Below are 25,199 nucleotides of genomic sequence, written 5' to 3' on the forward strand. Positions count from 1 at the left end.
CAGAACCTCCGTCAAATTTGTCACAGAGCGATGCTCAGGCTAGTAACACTGCATGAGAACCATCCACTCCACAAGAGCATCAAATCAGCATACAACTTCTATGCGAAGCGCGAATTCAAGAAGGAGAAACACCATCCATCCCCCATTCACAAACTCACCAGCGAGTTCAAGCTAAACCCATCAATGATAGAAACCATCCAACCGGTATGGCACTATATGAAATGGATCCCAGATGTAGAGGTCTGCATCGCTGCATCAAAAACAGCAGCCTACTACGAAGATGAACTCGCCGAAGAAGAGCTTCAAGTATATTCAGATGGTTTGGCCATAGAGGAAGGGGTAGGAGCAGCAGCGGTGCTGATGGACAGAGAGCGGAAGGTGGAGGAGAGAAGATTCCATTTAGGAGGGGTCAGAGAACATACCGTGTATGAAGGGGAGATCGTGGGCATGATGCTCGCGGTACAGCTGTTGAAAGAAGAGGTGAGAAGGAGAGAAAACATCCCAACCATGGCACTGGGGGTGGACAACCAGGCGGCAGTATGCGCAACGATGGCATTCCAATTGAAGCCAGGACACTATCTCATGGACATGTTCCACGATGAGCTACGCGAACTACTCACAGACAATGAGAACGAGACTCACAAATTGGTGGTTAGATGGTCAGCGGGACACATTGGGATCGAGGGCAACGAAGAAGCGGACAAAGAGGCGAAGGAAGCTGCAAAGGGAAATTCATCAGACAGACATCTCCTACCCCATTCCCTCCGCAAAGCAGACAACTCACCAGTAACACTCCCAAGAAGCAAATCAGCAATCAAGCAATCATTCAATAAAACAATCGCAGATGAAGCAGCATCAATAATGCGTCTATCCCCCCGCTATGAGAGATTCAAATAAATAGACCCACGCGCTCCATCAAAAACCTTCTCACGAATAGCAGACCACCTCCCGAGACGCCACTCATCCCTTCTAGTCCAACTCTGAACTGGTCATGTCCCACTAAACAAGCATTTACACCGCATAGCATGAAGCCCATCCCCGCGATGCCCATCCTGCCAGGAAAGAGAAGAATCTGTCCACCATTTCCTCTTCGTATGTCCAACGTATGTGACTCACCGAAGGAAGCTAAAAGCGGAGCTGGGCACCTGAGCCCAGCAACTAAAGCACTTACTCAACGACGAGAAGTGCATAGAATCTCTCGAAAGACCGCAACAAACAAAGAACATAGACAGCTAGCAAGCTAGCAAACACACCCCGCATACCTTTAGATGGTATCCAACATCCTCAATTCACATCCTGGACCAATATTAGAGTTACATAAAATGACCCCATAGTACAAAATTTACGATAGACTACAATACTGTAAGTACTGTCCACCATAGGGCCCCGCCCCATCAGACAATAAAATAGGATTCAAAAAAAAAATCTCTGTTCCTTCTGCAGAAAATCAGAGCACAGTGCACTCTCGCACCAGTGTATCTGAAGTTCCATGTGAAGATAATCTCTTGATATGGACGCTAGAAGCTCCTACTTCTTGCGCAATCCCTCCTTGGCACGTTTATTTCGATTCTTTGCAGCATCAGTCCTCTTCACATGACTCTGATTCAGATTATTCCCACATTAATACACCATACTCTGTGGACAGTTTCAATAATCTTCTTGCTCGCACAAATCTTGTCCATCAATATCCTGAGCTCACTTGGAAGCTGCGCAACGGGTTTCCCATTGACAATCTCAAGCCTCTTTTGTCCACCTACACTCCCAACAACCTTCCTGGCGCTGATCTGTTCAAAGCTGTCTGTGATGAGTATGTTGCAGACAAGCTTTCCAAAAAGTGTTTCTTGGGTCCTTACACCCACGAAGAGCTGTTCCAAAAGATCGGACACTTCCGTTCGTCACCTCTCCAGGTTGTTGTCGAAGCTAGCATTGATGGTGAGCCAGATAAACACAGAGTTTGTCGCAATCTATCTTATCGAGGCTCTATGGGCCAATCCATCAATGACAAGATTGATTCAAGTGATTAACCTACAACATGGGGTACAGCCACTGAATTTGCCAACATTGTACGTCACACAATTTCTCTCTATCTTGCATTATCCTTGCATTATTCTCTGTCTGGATGCACTTTGCGGTTTTTCTGTCTCAGGTATCACCTGTTTCATTTACCGTTTGAAGGCACAGATAAGAGTTTGACACTTCAGTGCCCATCTCTCAGGTCTTCCTACCATCACATCACTCATCTCATCTTAGATTCACAATGTGCCACCAGGAGCTCAATTTGCTACTCTGGACATCGAAGCAGTGTATCACAGCATCCCATGCCTTCCCGCACACAAAGCTTACCTCATAGTCTATCACAATGGTAAACTTTATATCAATCATAACATTGCATTCAGACTCTCATCTGCTACTGGTTTGCAAGGCGAAGTCACGGATGCAACAGTTGATATCTGGCATGCTCTCGACGTCAAACCCACAAGAAAATGGGTTGACAATGTCTACGTTTGGTGTTTCCCAACTCCTCATGGCATCTATTATGGTCTATCAAATGGCCAAGTTCATTATTACGACTATGATCTATCTAGCACCAAATCCCTCATCGCAGAAGCTAAGGTGCCTTGGCATGGGTCCAAAGGTCAATCTTTCGAGGACGATGGTGAACATGTCGGCTTCTTCTGGAATGTTCCTGACAAAACCGTTGTTCTCATCGAGCAGAAACACCGCAAGTATATCTTACGTCTTTCAGACTTCATCTCTTCAGGCGAACACACTTGTGTCTCTCTCCGCAAGCTTCAGCGTGTTGCTGGTTGTCTCACCCATGCCACATTCATCTATCCATATAGTCGCTCTTACCTCTCGAGCATTTATAAAGCCATAGCATCCTATCCAGAAGAACATGCACCTTGTTGGCTCTGCAAATCGGCAATATCAGATCTCAAATGGTGGTTGGAACATTTACGTTCTGACACCACACCTATCCTGCTCTTGCCACAACCCCCCACTTATGACTATGACATATGGGTGGATGCCTCCATGGGAACAGGTATCAGAGTTCTTTGGAACCAGTGTTGGGCTGCATGGTCCACCACGCCAAAGTGGTGTGGTCCTTCTCGCGACATTGCTTGGCTTGAGGCAGTAGCTGATGAGCTAGTAATTTGTATCATCTTCCAGAAAGGAATTACAGACACCGACATTCTCATTCGGAGCGACAATCAAGGTGTGATTGCTGTGTTTCAGAAAGGCAGGAGCTCCAATTTCCAGATCAATCTGTGCATCTATCATTCTGAGGAACTGTTATGCAAATCTCGTGTCTCCCTTTCATTCATTTATGTGAATACTTCGATCAATCTCACGGACCCTGTATTGTGAGGTATATATCCTCCCTCTGTTGTGTGGTCTTCAATTCTGGCATGTTATCAATGGCGCACCGTGGTCTGCAGCTTCTCTCCTGCACCACACTCATAGGGGTTTTTCGAAGATGGTTCCCCCATCCGCACATTGCGCAAAATGTCCTCCTGTCACCATAGAAGCTTTGTCCATCTTATTCGATAATCTGGACCATACTTCTCATCTAGATTGTGCCATTAGTGCCGTGGCCATGATAGCCTTTTGGTCTTGTTGTTGTTTGGGTGAACTTATCATTCCCAGCTTGGGACTTTTCAACCCTCTCAAACACGTCTCTTGCTCAATCCTTCCGCTTCATATCAACACATTGGCGAACTCCACATGTTCTGTTTTCATCCACATTCCTTGGATGAAGACTATGAAAGAGGTCGGCATGGACATCTCCATCACTGTGCATCTGCATTGAACATGTCTACTCACTGCTCTAGAACGTCACCTAGCAGTAAATGGTCCCATTCCCAGCCTCTCCCCCCTCTTCTCCTACCTAGACACCTCCACAGTCAGCTGGGTCCCTCTGTCAAGACCTGTCTTTCTCAAGTGCTGTAGTGAGGTTTGGGAGGTGCAAGGTTTTCCCACCCTGCCAGGACATGATTTTCACATAGGTGGTGCTACAGAGCTTTTGCTGGAAGGCGTTGTAAAGAGTGAATCCTGTGTAGGCTAAGTAAAAGGTGATACCTTAAGACTCAATGTGCAAGTGTGATGTTCGTCCCAAGAGACTGCCTAAAGAACTATCTCTTGATATAAAAATGCAAGGGATATCTTGTTAAGATCGAAGATGAGAACAGAGAAAGATACCTCAGGTATGTTCACAGTTCCAAAGAATTGTCTGAAGTGTCCGATGTGAGGTCTGAGGTGTCCGAGTAAGGTCCGACCTCAAAAAACGAAGGTCTGAGGTTGCACAAAGCTTCCAGGGGGCTTCCGATGAAACAACAATGTTTCCGGGGAGGAATACGACGGTTTGTCGAAGTATAAGACTTGCGTAGTATAACTATGTGAAGTCCGTCGAAAGACTAAGGATATCGATAAGCAAAATGGCAGCGGTCAGGCCAAACAATCATTCCGAATGAACAAAGAGATTGATTGCGCGAAGTACTAATATCCGAAGTGACAACTACTAACTATGACTCGAAGCAAGGGAAGTGAAGTGAGTTGCGAGTAACTAGCAAGCCAGATTATATCCTACTGCATGAAGGTCCAGAATCTACATAGGCGAAAACTGTAGCGAGATAAGCCATCCGAAATGTAATAAGACTCAAGGCGAGTCACTATGAAGATACACATGTAATAATGCACGAGGTGCATATCTATACGTGTTAGCAAGGCTTTTCGACGTATGTGTCCCTAAACATAATCAATAGCTGATAGACAAGTGAGAAACGCACCAGCGAAGTCAAACGGACAAGGACAGGACATGGTATGGAGGATCGGAAAAGCTAAACAGGCCTCGGAAATGGACGACTCGGACAAGCGCGTGGAACTCTCAGTAGATCAAAAGAGTGTTGAGGAATGAGTTATATGAGCCCAGCACCGACCCGAGTGCTACAGCGTACATCCTGATATCGTTGCCACACAAGGTCATTGGAACTCTTGTTCCTTTTCTGGAGTACTGGCATTGCATCGAGACCATTTTGCCACTCTTTTTATCGGCTTCCTTTAACACACAGCGTATTGCCGAGTTAGATTTGGTCATGAACTCTTTTGCTCAACATCATCACCTTCCATGTTTGGCCACATCATCTTAATCATTCTTGTCCACTTTCATGTATCTTAGGCCTTATCACTGTTCTCATTGTCAATCTCATCTGTCCAATGTATCTTCTTTGGTGACTTTTCTCCACTTGCTCTAAGTGTGTGGGCGGTCTCTGAAGGAGACTCATCTCGTTGTGAGCTGCGCTCTAGTTTGGTTTGGACTTGCGTCTCCTTCAGGCCCGATGGCTGCTCACATCCTAGATAAAACATGTTCAGAAGGTCTGTCTTTTGTTCTCAGATCCTGATTCTCAATTTCAGTCTTCAATCATTCTTTTCTCAGGATTCTCACTTCAAGCACAAACCTGATGCTGTCTTGCATCGGTCTGGCAAAGCCAGACCTTCCCCCACAAAAACCAAATCTATAGTATCTCAACTTACTGTTAATTCGTTCTTAGCCTCCTTCGTGCTACCAGCGCAAAAAGTCGTCCCTCTTAGCACTGAAGATTTGTACTCCTTACTATATCTTCACTCTTAGCACTTGTGAGCTCATTTGCACGAAGCTCACTCTCTTGTCTCCACGCATCACAACATAATATATGAAGGCAAATTATATACACATCAATACATCATACATACATAATGGTCATAGTTCTTATATTATTTACAAAAGGTCCAATCAGAGACCCTATAGTGTTGTGGTATAATCATCAAAGTGTTGGATGAAGGCTTGCAGGGGTTCTGAGTTCAATTCTGTGCTTATGTAATTTTTCCTGTTTTTCATCCAATGCCCACATCCGCCATGAATGTACGTATTATGTACACAAGATGTCTGTACAATACAAAACTCAAATATCATTTATATGTAGCGCGAAAAGCATACATATTATATAATATGAACATTGGGCTAACAAGTCTGAATTTGGACATCAGATTTACAAAATGGTGGGTTTGCCGTGTACTATGCCTCATGGCTGAGTCATCACCCCCATAAGTCGTCATGACCTGAATATCTCACTCAATTCTTACTTCCACACACAATTGACAACTTGGATCAATGTTTTTATCATGCAGTTTTCATTGTGAGGTTGAATATCTGATTTTAATTGAGAAATGGTGAAGTTCATTGAAAGCCATCCCACCTGGGTTTCCCAATAAAGAAGCCTAATTATAGTTGGTAGTTACATGCCTCACCAAGTATTATTAGGCTTGAATGTGCTAAATCTCAACACCAGGATTAAATACTGCCCCAGCTCTGACTTTATACCTCGAACAATACTCTACCTACATTAGGAAATTGCTGAGATGACAGTTTTCATAGTTGTAGTTGGTAAGATCAGACCAAAAATTCACACAATTATATGTAATGACAAAGGTAGACAAAATAATATATAAGATAAGCAACTTGGTAGCAAACATTAGTGAATTCATGAGTCTGTGATATTATAGCCATGGGAACTATAAAAGAATATAATTCTTCTCCTGGTAAATATGGCAATGTATACTGCGATAAATCTGAGTTGTTGGTACATAGCTATCAATCTCTCTAAATCTAGATTATTGTGAGGAGTTTACGATAAGGTTGTGATGTTGTAGCGTGCTGGCCAGTAAAAGATGATAGCGTAAGTGTGTCCCCCTTAGTGAGCATTCTCATTTTCCAATATTTATGTTGTGAATTACATGGCTATTGAAGGCTTTTTTGTGGAAAGCAGTGTTCACATTACTCATCAAAATTAAATTAGCATGTGAGTTTGTGACAATGTTGTGACATTGCACCATTGCTGCCTGCAAGGACTGATAGTGTCAAGCGTGTACATTTTCCAAATGTTCTTATTTTTTCTTTCATTATATTTTGACTATAAGGTAATTTATGACTTTTTGATAGAATACACATTTCACATGGATCAACCAGGTATTGACATTGGCGAATAAATGCATAGCTCCAATAGTTTTGGATGTGGTGCATTCAATATCACTACGATCTTACAAAGTAAGTCTGGCACATACTGAATTAGCAGAGGCTGAGACTCAGCAAGTAGATAAAATTTAAAGCTATGTCATCATGGAATTGGTGAGATGATATTTTTCCTAGATTGATTTGGTAAGATCATATCAAAATTCCACAGGATTATATCCAAAAGCAGAGCTAGACAAAGTGATACACAAGCATTAGCAGATTGACAAGATATTGCAACAAAACCACAATTGTGATAAGAATTTGTCATGTCTCAAAAGTGTGATCTTCAATAGATAGGAAACTATAAATGACTACCAAATTCTTATCACAGTGATGGAAAATGGTCACTTGCAGTCATTGTTGACTCTGTATTATGTCTGATTATATGATAATAAACAAACATGAACAAAGTGGTGTCAAGGGACAAGAAATTATAAACTCTGTAATGATTCAATAAAAATTATAATGTATTGTCAGACAAACACCAAATTGATGGAAGGGGATCAAGACTTTGTCTGATAGTCAGACCTAATAATTGGTTGTTGAACAAACACCAAATCTCAGGGTAACCCAACTAGTTGAGTGATAGTCAGACGCTGACTTAGTAATCTTGGACAATACTTGGTTTGATAAATGGGAAACTTTGCAGATATTTGTGCCGAAAAAGGCAAGCATGCGCGTACTAGCTAGTAAGCAGGACCTTCAACTCAATAATCATTAACATTGTATATTACAATCCTTGAGTCTACATGGAAAACTACTTTCAAGCGCAACCAGAACCCATGGTAAGTCAATCAGCGAAGTATCATGTTGCCTACTAAATGCTATTAGCTAAGTGCTCAACTGGAACCTGTCGTGCCAGTGATACCAGGACCTCTGATTATAAATGAATCAGCAATCATACATACGCATAGTATTCAGATATCATGCTAGACTGACATAGTTTTAGGTGATCTGGAATACTACTATAGCATTAGCAAAAGATTGCCTCCAAAACTACCTTTTGATGTTGCTAATCAATCCTGTTTGCACTACAATGGAGGAGAGATGCTGGGTTACATTAATGGCACTTAAGAAGGAGCAAGAGTTGCAGGAGAGTTTCAGGGAGCTAGACAAAGCTTGGTGTTAGGGATTGAAAGGAATTAGTGACTGGATGAAGTTGAGAGGGTTTGGGGGATTGGAACCTAGACTCACATTGATTGTTCAATGGAATCCCTGGTGGGTACACCATTGGTTGCATGAATGGTGTTGATACATCAACTTTGTTATGCTTGAATGAGTTGAAATCATCCTTGATATGAACCACTCCATTTTTCATGATCTTGGTGCCAAAGAATGGATTGGGTGTAGGAGGTGACTAAGGGAGCTGAGTTAATTCACAATCAACATTTACAATTCAGATGCTTGATTCACTGATTCAGTGGGCTTAGCCTTGGGTGACGTGGAGGCTGACATAGAACTTGGAATCGGAGATGTAGGACCCTAATCATGCAGACCAGTTAGTAACATGGGATCTGAAATCCAACAGTTAATATTACAGAAGAGAAAGTAGTTACCTTTGGATTGGGCCTGAACAACGAGGCATTTACATTGAGCCTGTTTGCAGTGGTGGTGGGTGACATAGGCACGACAGCGCCATTTGTTTGGGCCGCTGGGCCAGGCAATAGTGTGGTTGAGCGCCTTGTGCCTTTGAATAGGTAGATGGGCTGTATGTACATATTGACTGTGTTCTTCTTGCCGAGTTCACTAGGCTTTGTAGCAATGGGTTTGACGATAGAGGCGGAGGTACCAGTGACAGGCGCCTTTGGGATGGTGGACGGAGCAGGAGTAGGCTTCACGGCAGCCAGAATGATCTTGTTAAAGGTGGAAGTCAGCATATGAGTGGTAGGGTTACATACCTGGAGTCCATCTTCTGTTAACACCTTACCAATATCTACCATTCCTTGAACCACTGCACTAAGCCCTCAGAATTTACAGTGACAGTAAGAAACATTGATTCTCACCTGGCCTGATCAGATCAAATGCTATATCAAAATTGACCTCGTCCACATCACTCATAACTGGCATAGACTGATTGCAGATCTGTTTGCAGGTCCTGAGAATGACAAGAAAAAATCTACAGCATGTGTCGTGTCAGTTGCTATTGCCCTGGAGACCAATTTCACACACCTCGTGTAAGAGGTGGCAATCTTTGAGGTGTGCCAATGTTGGGCATCCTCTTTACTACAAATCTCTTAAATGGAGGCAGCTATCATGAGGGCAGCTGAAAGTCCTCCTGTGAAGGCCAGATGGATGCCAGAGGAGAAGAATGGGTTGATGAACACTTGATAATCATTAATTACGAGTACCTACAAGCCATATAAGAGAGGGCGATGTGGATGGGGTCTGTAGTAGAGGACGGCCTGCATAGTGGTGCTGAGGTGACACAGGAGTAGGGCTATATGGTGTCTTCTTAGATAGATGATTTATATATAAACACCTATAAAACCAAATATCTCCACAGTCAGCAATTCACACAAATACCAATGACTGATAATGTGGTCGTTTGTGGGTGGCTGGTCTTTGCTCCTAAGATACAGTCAGAAATATATAGCTCTGCATGAAAGTCAGTAGTCAACAATCAACAGTCAGCAGTTAATCCAATAGTATGGATATGAAACACAGTGACAACAGAAACAGAACCCAGTCAGTCAGCGATTCAACAAACAACAACACAACCACAGAATATCAAGAGACACAGTCACTCTAACAATATAGAGATGACACAAAACAAATGGACACTCCTCCTAACACTTCACACAGCAACAATGATTCGTACCCAAACTTAGTGCAGCAAGTTGTGTGGAGTTACAATGAGAATCCCCCTCAAAAAAAAAACTGGTGAGACAGGCGACCTTGGACTTCAATACCAAGTCCCCTCTTCAATAGCCAAAGCCTAACTCGCAAATGACCACTTTGGCCCAGTATAACATACAAATGTATGAGGTCAGTAATTCACTGTCAACACCTAAAGTCTCCCCACAAGACTATCCTAAGTCTTTAGTAGACAAAAGAGACAACATTAGACTTCTGGGTAAGAATGAGACTGAAACTTTGATACTTGAGAGAAAGTTGATAGGAAGAAACAACAACAAAACCAGACTGCTACAATAGAAATGCTAACACAGTCATGATCATGGAGACTGTTAGCAACAACAATCACAATACACAGAGACAGCGATCACAGAGATGGTCAGCACAGACAGTCACCAACACACCACACACACACACTTTGAGAGACAGAGAGAAAGAAAAACAATATCACAGAAACAATCTCAGATACAGACACAGACACAGAGAAATAGAGAGAAAAACAGAGACAGAAACAAAGAATAAAACAAAAAGAAAAACACAAAAAAAGAAAACTAATCTTGCTAGTCGTCAGATACAGTGAGCTCAAGGTATGTGCTAGATGTTCAGCACAGTGAGCTCAGATATGTTATGCTGGTTGTTGAGCACAGTGAGCTCCAGCCTTGAGCTACACTTGCTAAATGCTAATTCACACTTCACTCACAATTTTATTCTGAGAGAGTAAAAGAGCACCCTGAGCATGCATTTATTGGGCAAGAAGCAGCTCCCTATATAGACAAATTAGTGGCTGTACTACTAGTTTCTCACATTTAAAGTTATAAGTTTACTTTGATAGCACCAAGTCACACAATATCTTTGAATCAAAAAGTAAATATTCATAACTCTAGTTGGTATAATGATGAGTCAGCAAGAGCTGTGTATGGCCCATGGGTCAGGTGACCTTTGATGACTCCGCTAGACAAGAGTGAGAAATGATTACATATTGTGTGCATATGTTTGTGACATATATGGCTGATGAATTAATTTGGTAGCATAATGACATCAGATGTGTATGTAGAGATTTGTGAGCTTTCCCACAGGGTAACCTTATGCACAAAAAATATTGCCTTAGCCTCAGTCTGGCTTCAGTTCAAAGGGAAAATGATTTCATAGTGAATTCTGGGGTATAGGACTCATGGAAGAGTATTAGTTATCCATACACCAAACCAGTTTGGTGTAGGTCAATGGAGGAGTATGTGACTCTGGGGGTAGGGTAGGCGCTCCTGAGGGGAATATTGCACTATATGCAGGTGCACTTCGCATCTCCAACTCACATGATAAGGACTGTCCACGATGAATGAAGATCTCCTTGTGGTGGGCAGGAGTCTGATGACACGTGACTCACTCTGTTGCAGACCTACTGTAGAGATCACCTGGGCTTCCCATTAAGTAAGCCTTACTATAGTGGTTTGTTACGTGCTGTGCTTACTATTATTAGGCTTAGTTGCAGCAATTCTCAACACCAGCATTAAATGCTGTCCCAAATAACCCAGGACCTTTGGGTATTTGGCGTAGGTAAGTAGCTCAGCACTGTCAGCACTGTCTGCTGCCTATCTTACGCCTAATGTGTCATCCCGATGTGCCCCGCCATGTGCTAAGCTTCCAAACTAGGTGAGACTCTTTTCTCATGCCCCTTGCCCTTCTCCATCACCACCAACGTTATCTACCACCCATTCTAGCCATTGATGCAGGCTTCCTGCGCCCCCAACAGCATTGTTCACCACCATCTTACGTGGATCTGTCTGTTGGACCAAGTCCAACGGCTCTGGACACCGCCTAGGTGAGACTTTTCTCGCGCGCCCTTTGCCCTTATCCATCACCACTAACGTCGCCTACCACCCATTCTAGCCATCGACGCAGGCTTCCTGCATCCCCAACAGCGTCTTTCACCACCTCCTACGTAAATCTGCCTGCTGGACCAAGCACAACGGCTCTGGACACCACCCTCATCTCTCAACAACCCATCTACCACCCTTAGTGTCGGTGCATGCTTTCTACACCTCCATAGACCTTGTACCCTCGCTCTGGATGCCACCCTCACCTTTCAATCACGCTATCTACTGCCTACTTTACACACCTCCATAGACCTTGTACCACCACTATGAATGCCACCCTCATTTCTCAACTAGACCACCTGCTTTACTCAATATTATTGACATTGCAAACTTATCTACGAGACCCAGTGTATTTCACAAAGTTAGCTTGCTTGTAGTCTGACTGTATGGGACTTTGCACAATGAAAAACCCTTGAATTTATTCAAACAAGTGATAGACGAAGGATATCTATTGAACTAGATTTGGGCTGCCGGCCCAAAAATAGTATCTAACATAGCCAACAAGGCATCTGAATCAAAGAACTCGTTAGAAGGTGACACAGGAGCGCTGCTGATGGCTGGAGGAGTAGGGGTACGAAACATGTCGAAGGTGGCAGGATTGAAGGAGTCGAAGGTGCCAGCATTGGCATTGTTGAAAGCCTTGGTATTGGTGAAGTTGGTGGAGGCACTAGCCTCAGCATTGACATTGCTATTGGCGCTGGCATTGGTATTAGTGCCAGCGTCGTCATTGGTGTTGGTGCTGGTGGAGTTGGTACTGATGTTAGCACTAGGGATGTTGGCACTAGGGAAACTGCCAGCATTGGCAGCTGGGGTGGTCTCATCTTCATTGTCGGTCTCGATGGTCTCCATGCTCTTGTATGTCTTCTTGCGACGACCTGATCCATCCATAGACCATGCCTGCTTCTTTCCCTTGTCTGAGTGAGTCCGGCAGTGGTGGTCCATGATCTCACCACTTTCAAGCTTCTCGTTGTGCTCTTCGAGGAGTTGTTGAAACTCCTCATCGTCAATTTCTCTCCAACAGATGGCACGAGACTCCCACTTCCGACAAATCATTTCAAGGTCAGGAAGGGCACTCGAGGCTTGGCTGAGGTTGATAAAAGGGATGTTAGCAGGCCAGCCTTCGATAACAATTTTATAGCGCTGGACAACATTGCGGAAATAATTCGCCTAGTGCATCTTCGCGTTTTTGTCCTTAGTGATTGCCACTACATGATATTAGTAATTAGAATTGTAGTATGAAAAATATATTGAAAGAAATCTCACCAAGTCCCTTCTGAATTTTGTGGCAGATTGCTGCATGAACATCAGAACAATGCTTTTGGTGATTTTTTGCAGCACCTGTTGAGTAATGGAATTTAGTGTGCTGAGCAAAGGTATGAGCAAACATACCTTTCATGCCCTGGACAGCGAATCCTTCCATCTTGCTAATTAAATCTTGATTGTTGACATTCATTACAGACACCATAAACTCGTCCACACCTTCAGTAGCAAAAGCGACACCATGAAGAGGGAGGTCCATGGACCCATGCGTCGTGTAGAGGATCGCCTCGGCTCCAGTATGGCTCCTCAAATTGTTAAGCTGTAAACTGTGTCAGTGAATCCAAAATGAAGATGCGTGGAGGACTCACCTCGTTCTCAACAGCCTTGAGGGTCTGGGTGACATCATTAACCTTTGACTTTGTTGAGATTCGGATGCCCGTGGCTTGTGTCTCCTTGTGCTCGCTGTACTCTAGCAAAATCTCAGCCTTCTCGTCATCCATGAGCTCTTGATATTCCACACGGTGGCTCTTGATGAGTTCTTGTAGGACATCCTTGCCTGTCGCCCCTTGATGGCACAGTAAGTACATTGTTCATGTGTTGTCAAACCATGTACCATTCTCTTGATTATCCTGCTGTTTTTTCCAACAGAATGTGTTCCACACATTAAACTTTGAGCGCTTGAATCTCATCATCCCCCAGCCTAAACATAAGTCATTTTGTACACAATGGAAACTCTTGTGGTGAGAAGATGTGATCTCCTTTACAGTCTCATCAAGACCTTTCCAAGCATCACCGAGAGCTGATCTGAAGTGATGCACATTTTCACGATGCCAAGCAGTAAGGGCAGTGCGGGCCTCCTTACTGAGAGTGACCCTGGTGCGACGTGTAGGCAAAGCCTGGACATGTTTGCGAGTCTGTGTTGCACGAAAGGTCTGGGTGGCCATTGACCTGGGTATTTCAGCAGTTAGGAAATAACCGCGCAGCCAATTTATATGCAAATGGCGAGCACAACAGAGCACATATATTGGTGTAACTATTTAAAAACGACATCAGTGGCTTTCACCACACACAATCGGGGATCTAGAACAAGAACAAGAGAAAAAACAAGTAAAGTGCACACATAAAAACTAGGGCGCCAAAAAATGTGAACATTTGTGAAAGGAACGAAGACGATGACTAGAAAGTGATTAAATTGTCAATCAATTCAAATCACGGAAGAAATATAAAATACCTTAGTGTATGTGGGCATAGCTCGGTTGCTGTGAATGTCAGAATTGAGTGCTCTACTCAGGTTCGATGCCTGTTCATAAGTCAGGTTCCATTTCAGTGATTGAAGCACAGCCTCCCAGTGGCTGCTGCGAATGGAGCCAATGAGCTGATGAAGCTTCGGAAGTATGTGATCATCTAAACCAAACCGATCAAGCACAGCATCGAAGTGCAGACCTATGCTGATCAAGGGGGTCCCAGCTTGGAAAGATGCTGCTGCGCCAGTTGACTTGGTCATATTTTTGGTACCGGGGGGGCTTTGGGACAGTTGCAGTACCTTGTTGAGCGGCATTCAAGAGAAATGTGTCAGTGTTGCAATGCTGCCGAATGTCTGACTTGCTCTTGCTAGGCGATGCATTCGCCAGGGCTTGACCCATCTGAACAGCAGCCGAAAGCGACTTGTTGCTAACTTCAAAATCACGTTCAAACTGCTTGGTGGGACAAGCTGAACACTGAATATGTGCACCTGTGGCCACCAAGGGTCCAGGCAAAAATGGGGGTCCAGAAGGATTCACTTGACTTGCCGGGTCTTTGAAAAAAGTGAGCTTGTGAACATGGAAACAGAGGAGACTCACAATGCCGGGGAGGGATGATGCCCTCCATGCGACAATGTTCTGCATAGCGCTGCAGATGGAGGATGACAAACTCCTCGCTGAAAGCCTGCACTAAGGCCGATAAATCTCCCCCAATCCACTCTGGTGTTTCATGATGTTCCCGTGGCATAATGTACAGATCGACAGTGAAGTGCTCCAGAGACAGCGTTTCTGAGGCTTCAGAACCAGCACAATGCATGAGGATGGAAATTCCACCATCAAGACGATCTTGCATTGTGATCTAACAATTTATGTCATTAGTATACAAAGATAGAAAATAAAAAAAGCTCACCGCATCAAACAGGTCTTGTAATGCTGCATTAAGGAAATCTTCTTGTGTGATGGATCGTTCATTTGATGATGTGTATGAATTGAAGGCGATGAAGGTTCAACGATACAGCGAGGCACGAACAAAGCTCCTGACTGTATCTATAAATGTTGTAAGGTCGCGTGTTGCCTAGTCTGCTATACTTGAGATGACAAGTGTGTTCGACCCTAAAGGGGAAGCAAGTGCAGCAAGGATCTAGTAGTAGGCACTGAAGGCACTACTGGTTGGCAAATGCGAAGCGCGGGAAAGCGCAGGTGCGCGCGAGGCGCGAGAATGCGCGAAGTGCGGGAATGCGTGCGCGTGTATGCAGAAACAAGAGAGAGTAAGAGTGAGTTTGCTTAAGTGATGATTAGACACTAGACAAGAGGTGAGAGATGCAAGCTGAGAGATGTTATATGTGAGGTGCCAAGTAATAGATTTCAACTATGCTCTGCTGGGTAGTAAATGGGTATTGTTGTGGTTCAGTCCTCTGTCGTTCTGGTGGGAGAGTAAGTGGTTCCCGGTGGGTGAGTAAGTGAGTAATAGTATGTACTGCTCGCGCTTAAGTATGGCGCCTAAGCACTGTCATGCGGAGCCGAAGCGCTACCGAGTAAGGTATGTAAAGATATATGTAAGTAAGGGTCCATGATAAAAATAAAGATGGAATGATAAGCAAATGTGAGAAATGGAAATATACGCACTAGGGAACTTGGTGGACAGTGGATGGATGCTTCCGGATGGCTGGCGCTATAGGGCGCTCAAGCGCGGGAAAGCTCGCACGCATATACATCATGAAGCACGGGAAGTTGCGCGCACATTGCGCGATGCGCGGGAAAGCTGCGCCTCATGTAGGAATAGCTGTAGGAAGCATACAGAGTGATGCTACAAGTTCGTGCTATATACTCCTTGGTATAAACTGCAATATTGCACAAGGAGAGGCATGAGTCTCTACAGCGATATGAGATGGATGGAGGCCACCAGGCTTTCGGGTATGATAGTGAGTACCATCAATGTGGGCTTCATGCTTGAGTAACGCGCGAGCTGCTGCCTGTCGTTCTCCATTGCTGAAACCTTGAGTGAATGAGCTTGAGTGTAGCACTGCTAAGCTGGACAGTGAGAAGCAAGCCACCTGCACTGGCTTGTCCATAACACCAGACACAGTTTCTGGAGATCCTGCATGAGCTGGAAGTGTCTTGTTTGGAGTGTTGGGGGAGGGGGCATAGACAGAGCGAACCATGGTTGAAGCGCAAGGTTGAAGCGCAAGATTCGGGAGAGCAGTTATGAAAGTAATAAAATTTGAGGCATGTATTGTTACCGATTATGTTAAGAGTGCGCTCATTCTCGAGCATGAATCCTTGACTCATCCATTGCATGTGGTGGCATAAGCAGGCACAGGTGGAGCTCAGCACAGGAGTATGTAGTTAGGAGGACAACAATCGATAGATGTCAAGCATACATGGCACTAGAGAGGACAGGTGGAGCACAGACAGGAGAGTCACACGAATTGGTTCTGTGGGATCAAACATTTCATACTTATATATTCAAGTTGTAGATGTATCATATTGTTCTGATCAGTTTGTTGTCGTGCAGGCCCAATCGACCACAAATATGGGCAGTATACCAGTCATACAGACTGTTACCAACTTAATATCGACAGCTACGAATCCTGTGCAATTGATGAGAGCACAGGTGGAGCACAGACAGGAGAGTCATGTGAATTGTTTCTGCGGGATCAAACATTTCATACTTATATATTGTAGATGTAGAAAGGGAGTATGTTACAGAACAGCCTAAGTATGTATGTAGCAGGCAACATTTACTCTACAGCATATATCAAAAATTCAGTGAAATCTTCTACATTCTGTTCTTGCTCCTCATGCTCGAGCATATCTCCACCACTTTGTTCATCAGGCACTGAAATTGTCGAAGTCGCCATCATCCGCTCAGATTCTGCGTTAGAGATATGTAAGCTACAAATAATGAAGAGCAGGGGACATACATACCATGGCTGGATGTGCCGTTAAGTTGAGTTCCGAGGCCTCTTTTGCCTGAAAAGCCTGCCTGCGACATGATTCAATCTAATCTAAACAAATGCGCTGCATTGATGGCAGCTCAACTGCACCATTGACATTGCAGTTCAAGTCCAACACTTTTGTTGGATATGAGAAGGGAATTGATGGTGGCATTCACAGTGAGTTCCTCATTGTGTATGGCTGTATGCAACCGACGAATTTCGATATTCAAGCATTGAATCTCCTCACGGGCACGTTGAAGTTTGAAGTACTTTACCGTAGCTTCGCAATGCACAGGTTTGGTCCAATCCAAGGTGTGAATGTCAGAACGAGACTGGCGCAAAAGATCAAACTCGCCCAGAAAGCTGTATTCCACTATATCTTTCCAAGTGAGCTGTGGACACGGAGTTACAAGAGCAGCAGCCTACAGATTGAACCGGCTAAGTGCGTTCCAAATCACTTGTGATTGACGTTGTAGAGCCTTGCTAATTTGTTGACGTAGTTTGTAGCCTAAAATAAACACTTATGTGAGTGTGCAAAGACAATGATCTTACCCATGCCTGAAAGTGAGAGTTTCGACAACTCAAATAGATGCATCATGACAAGTCGTTCTAAGTCATCAAGTGCTGTGCAGTAAGTCAAAAGTGAAGCTTCTTGGTGAAATTGATGGTAGGGTTCGCTGCTGATCTCCCATTGCTTGTCAATCCCAAGTTGAATTTCTAAATGCGAAGCCATCGCTTCCGCATTTTGAAGCTTCAAATATGCTCCATCAACTTGGATCCGGGCTTGATTGATGGCGGTGTGCATTTCCTGATAGCCGCCGACATGAATATCCACAAGTGCCCAATTGGCGGCTTCTCATGCTGTGTTCCATTCCTTTCTGTCATATACATAATGTAAGCATCAAATTTAAATAGATACAAATTAAACTATATGTCTTACTGGCAGATGACAACTTCATCAAGAGCTTGAACATATCGAACACTGACACAATCCTTGACAGGGGGTTCCTTCAGGCCATCGAGGTATGAGCGCTCTTCCTTGTGAAAACGAATGAAGTCAGCGTGTGTGAGATTGAGGACACCTTCCAGAGAGAAAAGTTCACCAGTGAGAGTTTGAATGGCAGCAAGTGCCTCTCGGTAATGATTCTGTAAAAATGTACCTACACATCAACTTGTTAGCTTAGGATTTCGTAAAATGAACATAACTTACTAAGCGCTGCGTACTTGTCATTGTCCCAAAAGGCAAAGTGTTGCTCGATCATTTGATGCCAGTGAAATGGAGTAGTGTGGCGAGTGCTGCACGCAAGCTCATTTGACGACGAAAAAATGTGTTCACAGCCTTCTCCCTCGGTGTGGCCAGTACCTTCTATGTACATCAGATGCCAGTCAATTTGACACCATCAGTTGTGAGCATGGCCATGAAAAGCTCCAACCATCATTCATAAATTGAGTTCACAAGTGCGGGGTCCAAGGCAGCTATTTTCCAGTGTCTTGGAAAATGCGCAGCTGATATTGTATGCAACGCCACCATTCTTCCCATAGACATTGAGCAGATGATCTAGAGTAGCGAGTGGGTATTTTGAGCTTGAAAGATCAGTCAGCGATGATGACAACAAAATCAAAATCAAAATTACATACAATTCGCCACTTTTGACCATATCACACACTAAAAGAATGAACCAGTGGCGACAGGCCACAATAAAAATGCCAGATTCTTCGAAAACCGAAAACATGCATTTACATGCTTCTGGACCAGCATTTCGCCAGTGGTCAATGCAGTTGAATGGTGCTGAGTCTGACTGTACCACATCCTCCCAGTCATCAGTGGGATCTTGCTGATTGGAAATTACATGAGGTTGAGCACCATTAAGTTGGAATTGGTCAACTTTCGTGCAATGGAGCCAGTAGTCAGAACATTGAGTCCACAAATCATCCCTTGGAGATGTGCCATAAATAGAAGATGACCATCTTTTCAAGCTATTATTGCCGTCAATGGTGGCAAGCCACTCAAAAGTCATGTCATCTTCGTCGTCTAGTTTGTAACAGCAACAGGGACACGAGTTGAGAAGGCACCAATCTTGTGTATCGCACTTCAGTGCTGCTTTGATGAGGGAGTCTACCCGATGCAAGATCTCAAGGTAAACATCATATGCGTCCAAGAATTGCATATTTAAATATGGTTGGTAAGGAATCTACGAAGCAACATTGTAATTGATGTATCACAATACAATTGAATATTGTACATTGTGGAGGTGGCATAGGGCCTTACACTGCACTTGAATGCTAAACCAGGGGCAAGTCCTGTGAGACTGTCGATAAGCCGCAAGCATGCAAAGAGAAATGGCAACAGTCGGGTGCAGCGGAGAACAGCCAAGGTAACCATGGTATATAAGGCTTTCATTTGGAAACCTGTGAAAGGCAAGGGGTTGCAGCAATGCAAATTTTCGGCCTAGAATACTGTTGAACAAAGTCTTCTGACCGGAAAGAAATATATTGCTTACTAAAAATGTCGACCAACTCGATATTCTGCAGGATCAGAGTGTCAGCATCATTACATAGAAGGTCATCATTGCTCAAAACACTTGGCATGCTGTTGTCATTATCTCGGGTGCGATAGTCCAGATAAGCCCTGACCAGGCCTTCCATCTGAAGATCCCAGTTTGCATTCTGAACATTAATGCGGTCCCCATGTGTGCGTGGATCAATGTAGTGGCTAGCATGCATAAGCACATGTTAGTAGGCATGAAATCAAATAACTTATAATCCAGAGAGGTCTGCCATCTGCTGAGCTAGCCCCTGGAACACCTCATACTCTCCACCTTCGTGGCTAAACTCGGCTCCCTCCTCGCCGGGGGGAGCAGTGTATGGTATAGACTCAATATCCATGTCAAAATCGATGAGCATAGTCTCGAAAGCCGCACAATCTTCAGCTGACATCTCTGCAGAAATGAGAAGACAAACATCTAAGAAAAATGAACACCATACCTTGTATACATGATTGCCGCTTGGTGTTCACATGTTCCCTTTGTTTGGTTTGTTGTCCTGCCTTCAGTACATCAATTGTTCGCACAGAGCGTCGAAAACCATGTTCTATGGTTGCCTTTGACAGCCCTGTGATCCTCCTCGCTGATGGTCGCGACATGGGTGGTAGAGAGTATAGTAGGCAGTAGATAGCGTGATTGAAAGGTGAGGGTGGCGTCCAGAGCGATGGTACAAGGTCTATGGAGGTGTAGAAAGCGTGCACCGACACTAAGGGTGGTAGATGGGTTGTTGAGAGATGAGGGTGGTGTCCAGAGCCGTTGTGCTTGGTCCAGCAGGCAGATTCATGTAGGAGGTGGTGAAAGACGCTGTTGGGGATGCAGGAAGCCTGCGTCGATGGCTAGAATGGGTGGTAGGTAACGTTAGTGGTGGTGGATAAGGGCAAAGGGCGCGCGAGAAAAGTCTCACCTAGGCGGTGTCCAGAGCCGTTGGACTTGGTCCAACAGACAGATCCACGTAAGATGGTGGTAAACAATGCTGTTGGGGGCGCAGGAAGCCTGCATCAATGGCTAGAATGGGTGGTAGATAACGTTGGTGGTGATGGAGAAGGGCAAGGGGCATGAGAAAAGAGTCTCACCTAGTTTGGAAGCTTAGCACATGGTGGGGCACATCGGGATGACACATTAGGCGTCAGATAGGCAGCAGATAGTGCTGACAGTGCTGAGCTACTTACCTACGCCAAATACCCAAAGGTCCTGGGTTATTTGGGACAGCATTTAATGCTGGTGTTGAGAATTGCTGCAACTAAGCCTAATAATAGTAAGCACAGCACGTAACAAACCACTATAGTAAGGCTTACTTAATGGGAAGCCCAGGTGGTAGAGATACGCACCTAACTTTGTCACACCATCACAGGCCCAACAGATTCAAGCTATTTCGAGTGACTGTCACACAAATTCAAGGTTGTTGAAGGTAATTTGTGACATATTGTTAAAATACAAAAAAAAACAGGTAGGACACTATCAATGTTGCCAAATGTCGTCGTATCAAATATTTGCAGTGTGTCTGTGTTTTCCTCGACCATCCTCAATATCATCAATACCGTGATTCTCCACTGGCAGTGCCACCAATGCATCATTCACTCCCTCTTGCTCATAGCTCTCTGACCTGTTATGCGTCACCAGGGTGCCCAATTCATCAGCACTGTAGCCCTGAGGAACTGACAATTCACCTGATGTGATGTGTTTTAGAACAGCATCCACAGGAACATCACAAGGATCAAGGTCAACATCAGCAGCATATGGGAATGGTGGCTCTGCTTCCTCATTTGATGGTGATTTTTTGACCCTGTACTGAGCTGTCTTGATTTGCTCCCACACCTTGATATCATTCTTCTGCACTTCACACAGTGCTTGAAGGGCTTCATGGCTGGTCAGGCTCTCAAAGGACAGGTTGAATGCAGTGCCAGCCTTGCATTGAAAAAATGCCTAATGATGTTGATGTCAACAAGAATAACAATGACACTTGAGAAAGACGCACGTGTTTGACAATATCAGGCTTGTCAATAGCATGGTAACCATTGATGAGCCAATGCAAAGATCTGTCACAGAGTGTGGGTAATATTGTGTCCAGTCGAATAACGGAAGTGGCTTCATCTTTCTTTAGCAACAACAAAGACTCTTCAACAATGTCAGCATGCTGAGATCTCTTGACAGCAAGCTTGAATGGGCGCTGGATGCCAACATTGCATGGTTGGGCAATGCCAGTGCAACCACCAGGAACAAAACGATACTTGATCCATGAGTAATGCTGATCAAGCCAAGTGCAAAACTGGATAGACTTGTGCACTGACCAGACATCCAGCTGTAGGATACATTCTTGGTCATCTGGTGTGCTAACATGCTCCTTTTGTCTTCTCCAGTAAGGAACTAGGATATCGTAAACATAGTTGCACATGAGCTCAAATGTGGACCAGTATGTATCAGCACTTGAAAAGCACAACTTGAAGCCCAAGTCTTGCGCTTCCTTGAATTGTGGTGTGGTTTTTGCAGGAAGGGACCACACAGTTTTGCTACAATAGATGACTTGGAATGGCAGAGCATCCCCAGAAGCGGAGATGCCAACTACCACAGTGAATGCTCGTTTTTCCTCCTGTCCAATGACAGCAACTTGCTTGGAACCAGCTTCTTCATATGTAGCAGTGTTTGCCAGTTGATAAACAATGTTCATCTGGTCAATGTTGACATAAAAGCAAGGGTGAAAGATTGCACAGTCGCAAATAGTTAGAGTCAAACAATAGAATTGGTCCAGACAGAGCTGATTGACATTGGAAGGGGTCTTCTGTGCAGCGTGAGTGACACGACAAAATGACCAGTTGAGATTCTGAGCTACAAAATTTTTGATCCAAGACTCCATGCATTGAAAGTGTGAGCCATCCTTGGCAATGGCATCAAATACTTTAGGACATGAGACTGTGAGGCGAGCAATGATGACACCACAACAACACATCGTGTCAAGAGCAACACCAACAGTGTACAAAGAACACAGATCTTCTACAATGGTCTTCATGACATTAGGATACTTTGGGAGGATACCAGGTGGTGTAGCAGTCGTCAATAGAAGATTGCCCTTTTGAACGCGGCCAAAGACACTGGCATGCCACATGGGTCATGTTCCACTGTGACGGTGTGGTGATAACAATCCTGCTAAGTAGCAAGGACAATGTTGGGTCTTGCTATGCCTAGCTGCAATGTTAGGGAAGACAGTGTTTGACCCAAGAGAATCTCTGTTCAGGCTCAGGCTCAAAAGAGAGGAAAAATAAAGTGTGTGTGTAAAAGAGGCACTCCAAGCCAAAGACAGAAAACTGAGTTCCAGGAGCTAAATAGTGAGCTGAAGAAGCTACAACTAGGAAAGCTACAACTAGGAAAGCTACAACTAGGAAATGCTACTAAATAACCCAAGTTAATAGGGAGCAATCAAGAACTGGAAACTGAGGAAACTAGATAATGACTGTAGAGTCCTAGGTGAAGGTGGAATGTGATTATGTAAGCAGCAAAAGTGCGAACCTAATCTAAGGAAAGTGTCAGAAAGAGATGCTACTTAAAAACCCTCATTTGCTGCCCAGTGCAGGTCCGAGCGTCACAATGATCAATCCAGCTTCCTATAAGTTGTGCAGAGATGTGCTGAAAGCGGATGGGATCAACTCGCTTGAGCTCATGCTCAATCTCCACTGGTGACATAGAATAGCCAACACAAAGAGCAGTTGTGTACAGTGTCAATAGTCAGCCATAACAGGGGGCTTTGTCAGTTGACACACAAAGCATCTCCATCCTCCTGCTTGCGCTTCTTGCCTAGGTTGGATGTCCATTTGCTACAAGCATGCCTTCACAATTGGCGATAAGGATGTGATGCCTCCGCAATACTTATTGCTGTCATGAAGAACAGAATCAATGGAGGGTTTCTGACAATAGAACATGAGCCATTAAGACAAGATTAAGACAAGAGAAAGATAGATGCTTACCTGCTTAGCAGCTTTTTCACGTGCTCACTGTTTTCTCTTTCACTCAGCTGCTCTTTCATGCTTGTGAGTAGCCTTCTCAAACCTATCAAATTCTTGCTGATAACGGTGTAAAGAGTGAATTCTGTGTAGGCTATGTAAAAGATGATACCTTAAGACTCAATGTACAAGTGTGATGTTCGTCCCAAGAGACTGCCTAAAGAACTATCTCTTGATATAAAATGCAAGGGATATCTTGTTAAGATTGAAGGTGAGAGGAGGACAGTATACCTAAATGTGTTCTGAGTTCCAAAGGATTGTCTGAAGTATTGAAGCACTGGTCCGATGTGTCCAAGTGAGGTCCAACATCAAGAAACAAAGGTCCGAGGTTGCACAAAGCATCTGAAGAGCTTCCGATAAAACAACAAGGTTTCTGGGAGAGAATACGGCAGGTATGTCAAAGTACATCAAAGTGCAAGACTTGTAGAAGTACTGAAGTACAACCAAGTGAAGTCTATCGAAAGAGCTAAGAGATAGCGAGATGCGAAATGGCAGTGGTCAAGCCAAACAATCATTCCGAATGAACAATAAGATTGATTGCATGAAGTATGACTATCCAAAGTGACAACAACTAACTATGACTTGATGCAAGGGAAGTGAAGTGCAGTCCGAGTGTTTAGCAAGCCACATTATATCCTACAATGTGAAGGTCTGGAAGTCCATAGGCAAGAACTGTAGCGAGATAAGCTATCCGAAATGTAATAAGACTCGAGGCGAGCCACTATGAAGATATGCATGTAACAATGCACGAGGTGCGTATCTATACATATTAACAAGGCTTATTGATGGCCAACAATGTATGTGCCCCTAAGACATAATCAATAACAGATGAACAAGTGAAAATGCACCAGCGAAGTCAAACAGACATGGACAGGACATGGTATGGAGGATCGGAAGTGTAGACAGGCCTCAGGAATGGACAGACGGCCTTCGGATGACTTGGACAAATGCATGGAACTTTCAGAAGATCAAAAGAGTGTCGAGGAATGTAATGTGTAAATATGACGGAATATGTGCCCAGCGCCAACCCAAGTGCTACAACGGTCCTGCTTCTGATCCTGGAGCTCCCAAGCACATTGTAAATACTCCTCACAAGATACTTTTGGGAAGAACTTGAACAGACCATTGTTCTGGTCTGCATCAGTAGTATGGAGGTTGAGTTTTGGTTTGTTCTGTATGGATGATGGCTGGCTGGGATAGATTGCTGGGTCTCTTCTACTACCTCAAGGTCATCCCTGTTCTCTGCATCTGAGGAAGTCTCTTCTGGCTCAAAGTCACTGCCATTGTCCACACTGTCACCAGGGACCGAGAGCTATAAAATCAATATTTGATCAATAATGTTGCATCACTTAGCATGAGATAGTACCCTACCTCAAGATGATCATAAGTGAGATCCAGAAGTTTATTCATGCAGAGGGAGAATGCTCTGTCATTGTCAAACAGAGGATCATG

The 25,199-nt window shown here is 44.2% G+C and overlaps 5 protein-coding genes across 5 annotated transcripts; 1 reads left to right on the plus strand and 4 right to left on the minus strand.

Annotated features, from left to right (window-relative positions):
- Positions 1-8,156: 8,156 nt before the first annotated feature.
- F5147DRAFT_798856 (uncharacterized protein) lies at positions 8,157-9,106 on the minus strand (the record flags this gene model as incomplete). The annotated part of the gene is made up of 6 exons (XM_041443233.1): positions 8,157-8,197; positions 8,243-8,405; positions 8,462-8,530; positions 8,605-8,901; positions 8,947-8,999; positions 9,052-9,106. 6 exons carry the CDS (start codon positions 9,104-9,106, stop codon positions 8,157-8,159), a joined length of 678 nt encoding a protein of 225 aa, XP_041293149.1.
- Positions 9,107-12,228: 3,122 nt separating this feature from the next.
- On the minus strand, positions 12,229-15,126 carry F5147DRAFT_652503 (uncharacterized protein; the record flags this gene model as incomplete). The annotated part of the gene is made up of 10 exons (XM_041433629.1): positions 12,229-12,890; positions 13,036-13,110; positions 13,162-13,351; positions 13,401-13,597; positions 13,646-13,946; positions 14,103-14,112; positions 14,153-14,208; positions 14,264-14,436; positions 14,576-14,743; positions 14,874-15,126. The coding sequence occupies 10 exons, from the start codon at positions 15,124-15,126 to the stop codon at positions 12,229-12,231; spliced, it is 2,085 nt and encodes a 694-aa protein (XP_041293150.1).
- A 366-nt stretch (positions 15,127-15,492) lies between these two features.
- F5147DRAFT_652504 (uncharacterized protein) lies at positions 15,493-16,482 on the plus strand (the record flags this gene model as incomplete). Its single annotated transcript, XM_041433630.1, has 6 exons — positions 15,493-15,547; positions 15,636-15,729; positions 15,766-15,829; positions 15,903-16,086; positions 16,137-16,195; positions 16,354-16,482. The coding sequence occupies 6 exons, from the start codon at positions 15,493-15,495 to the stop codon at positions 16,480-16,482; spliced, it is 585 nt and encodes a 194-aa protein (XP_041293151.1).
- Positions 16,483-18,148: 1,666 nt separating this feature from the next.
- Positions 18,149-18,474, minus strand: F5147DRAFT_773245 (uncharacterized protein; the record flags this gene model as incomplete). The annotated part of the gene is made up of 2 exons (XM_041441437.1): positions 18,149-18,372; positions 18,423-18,474. The coding sequence occupies 2 exons, from the start codon at positions 18,472-18,474 to the stop codon at positions 18,149-18,151; spliced, it is 276 nt and encodes a 91-aa protein (XP_041293152.1).
- A 177-nt stretch (positions 18,475-18,651) lies between these two features.
- Positions 18,652-19,801, minus strand: F5147DRAFT_576420 (uncharacterized protein; the record flags this gene model as incomplete). The annotated part of the gene is made up of 4 exons (XM_041431318.1): positions 18,652-18,796; positions 18,851-19,404; positions 19,456-19,661; positions 19,714-19,801. 4 exons carry the CDS (start codon positions 19,799-19,801, stop codon positions 18,652-18,654), a joined length of 993 nt encoding a protein of 330 aa, XP_041293153.1.
- Between the last annotated feature and the right edge of the window lie 5,398 nt (positions 19,802-25,199).

This window comes from Suillus discolor (genome assembly GCF_016758755.1).
Source record: "Suillus discolor strain FC423 chromosome Unknown F5147scaffold_25, whole genome shotgun sequence".
NCBI classification, from domain to species: Eukaryota; Fungi; Basidiomycota; class Agaricomycetes; order Boletales; family Suillaceae; genus Suillus; species Suillus discolor.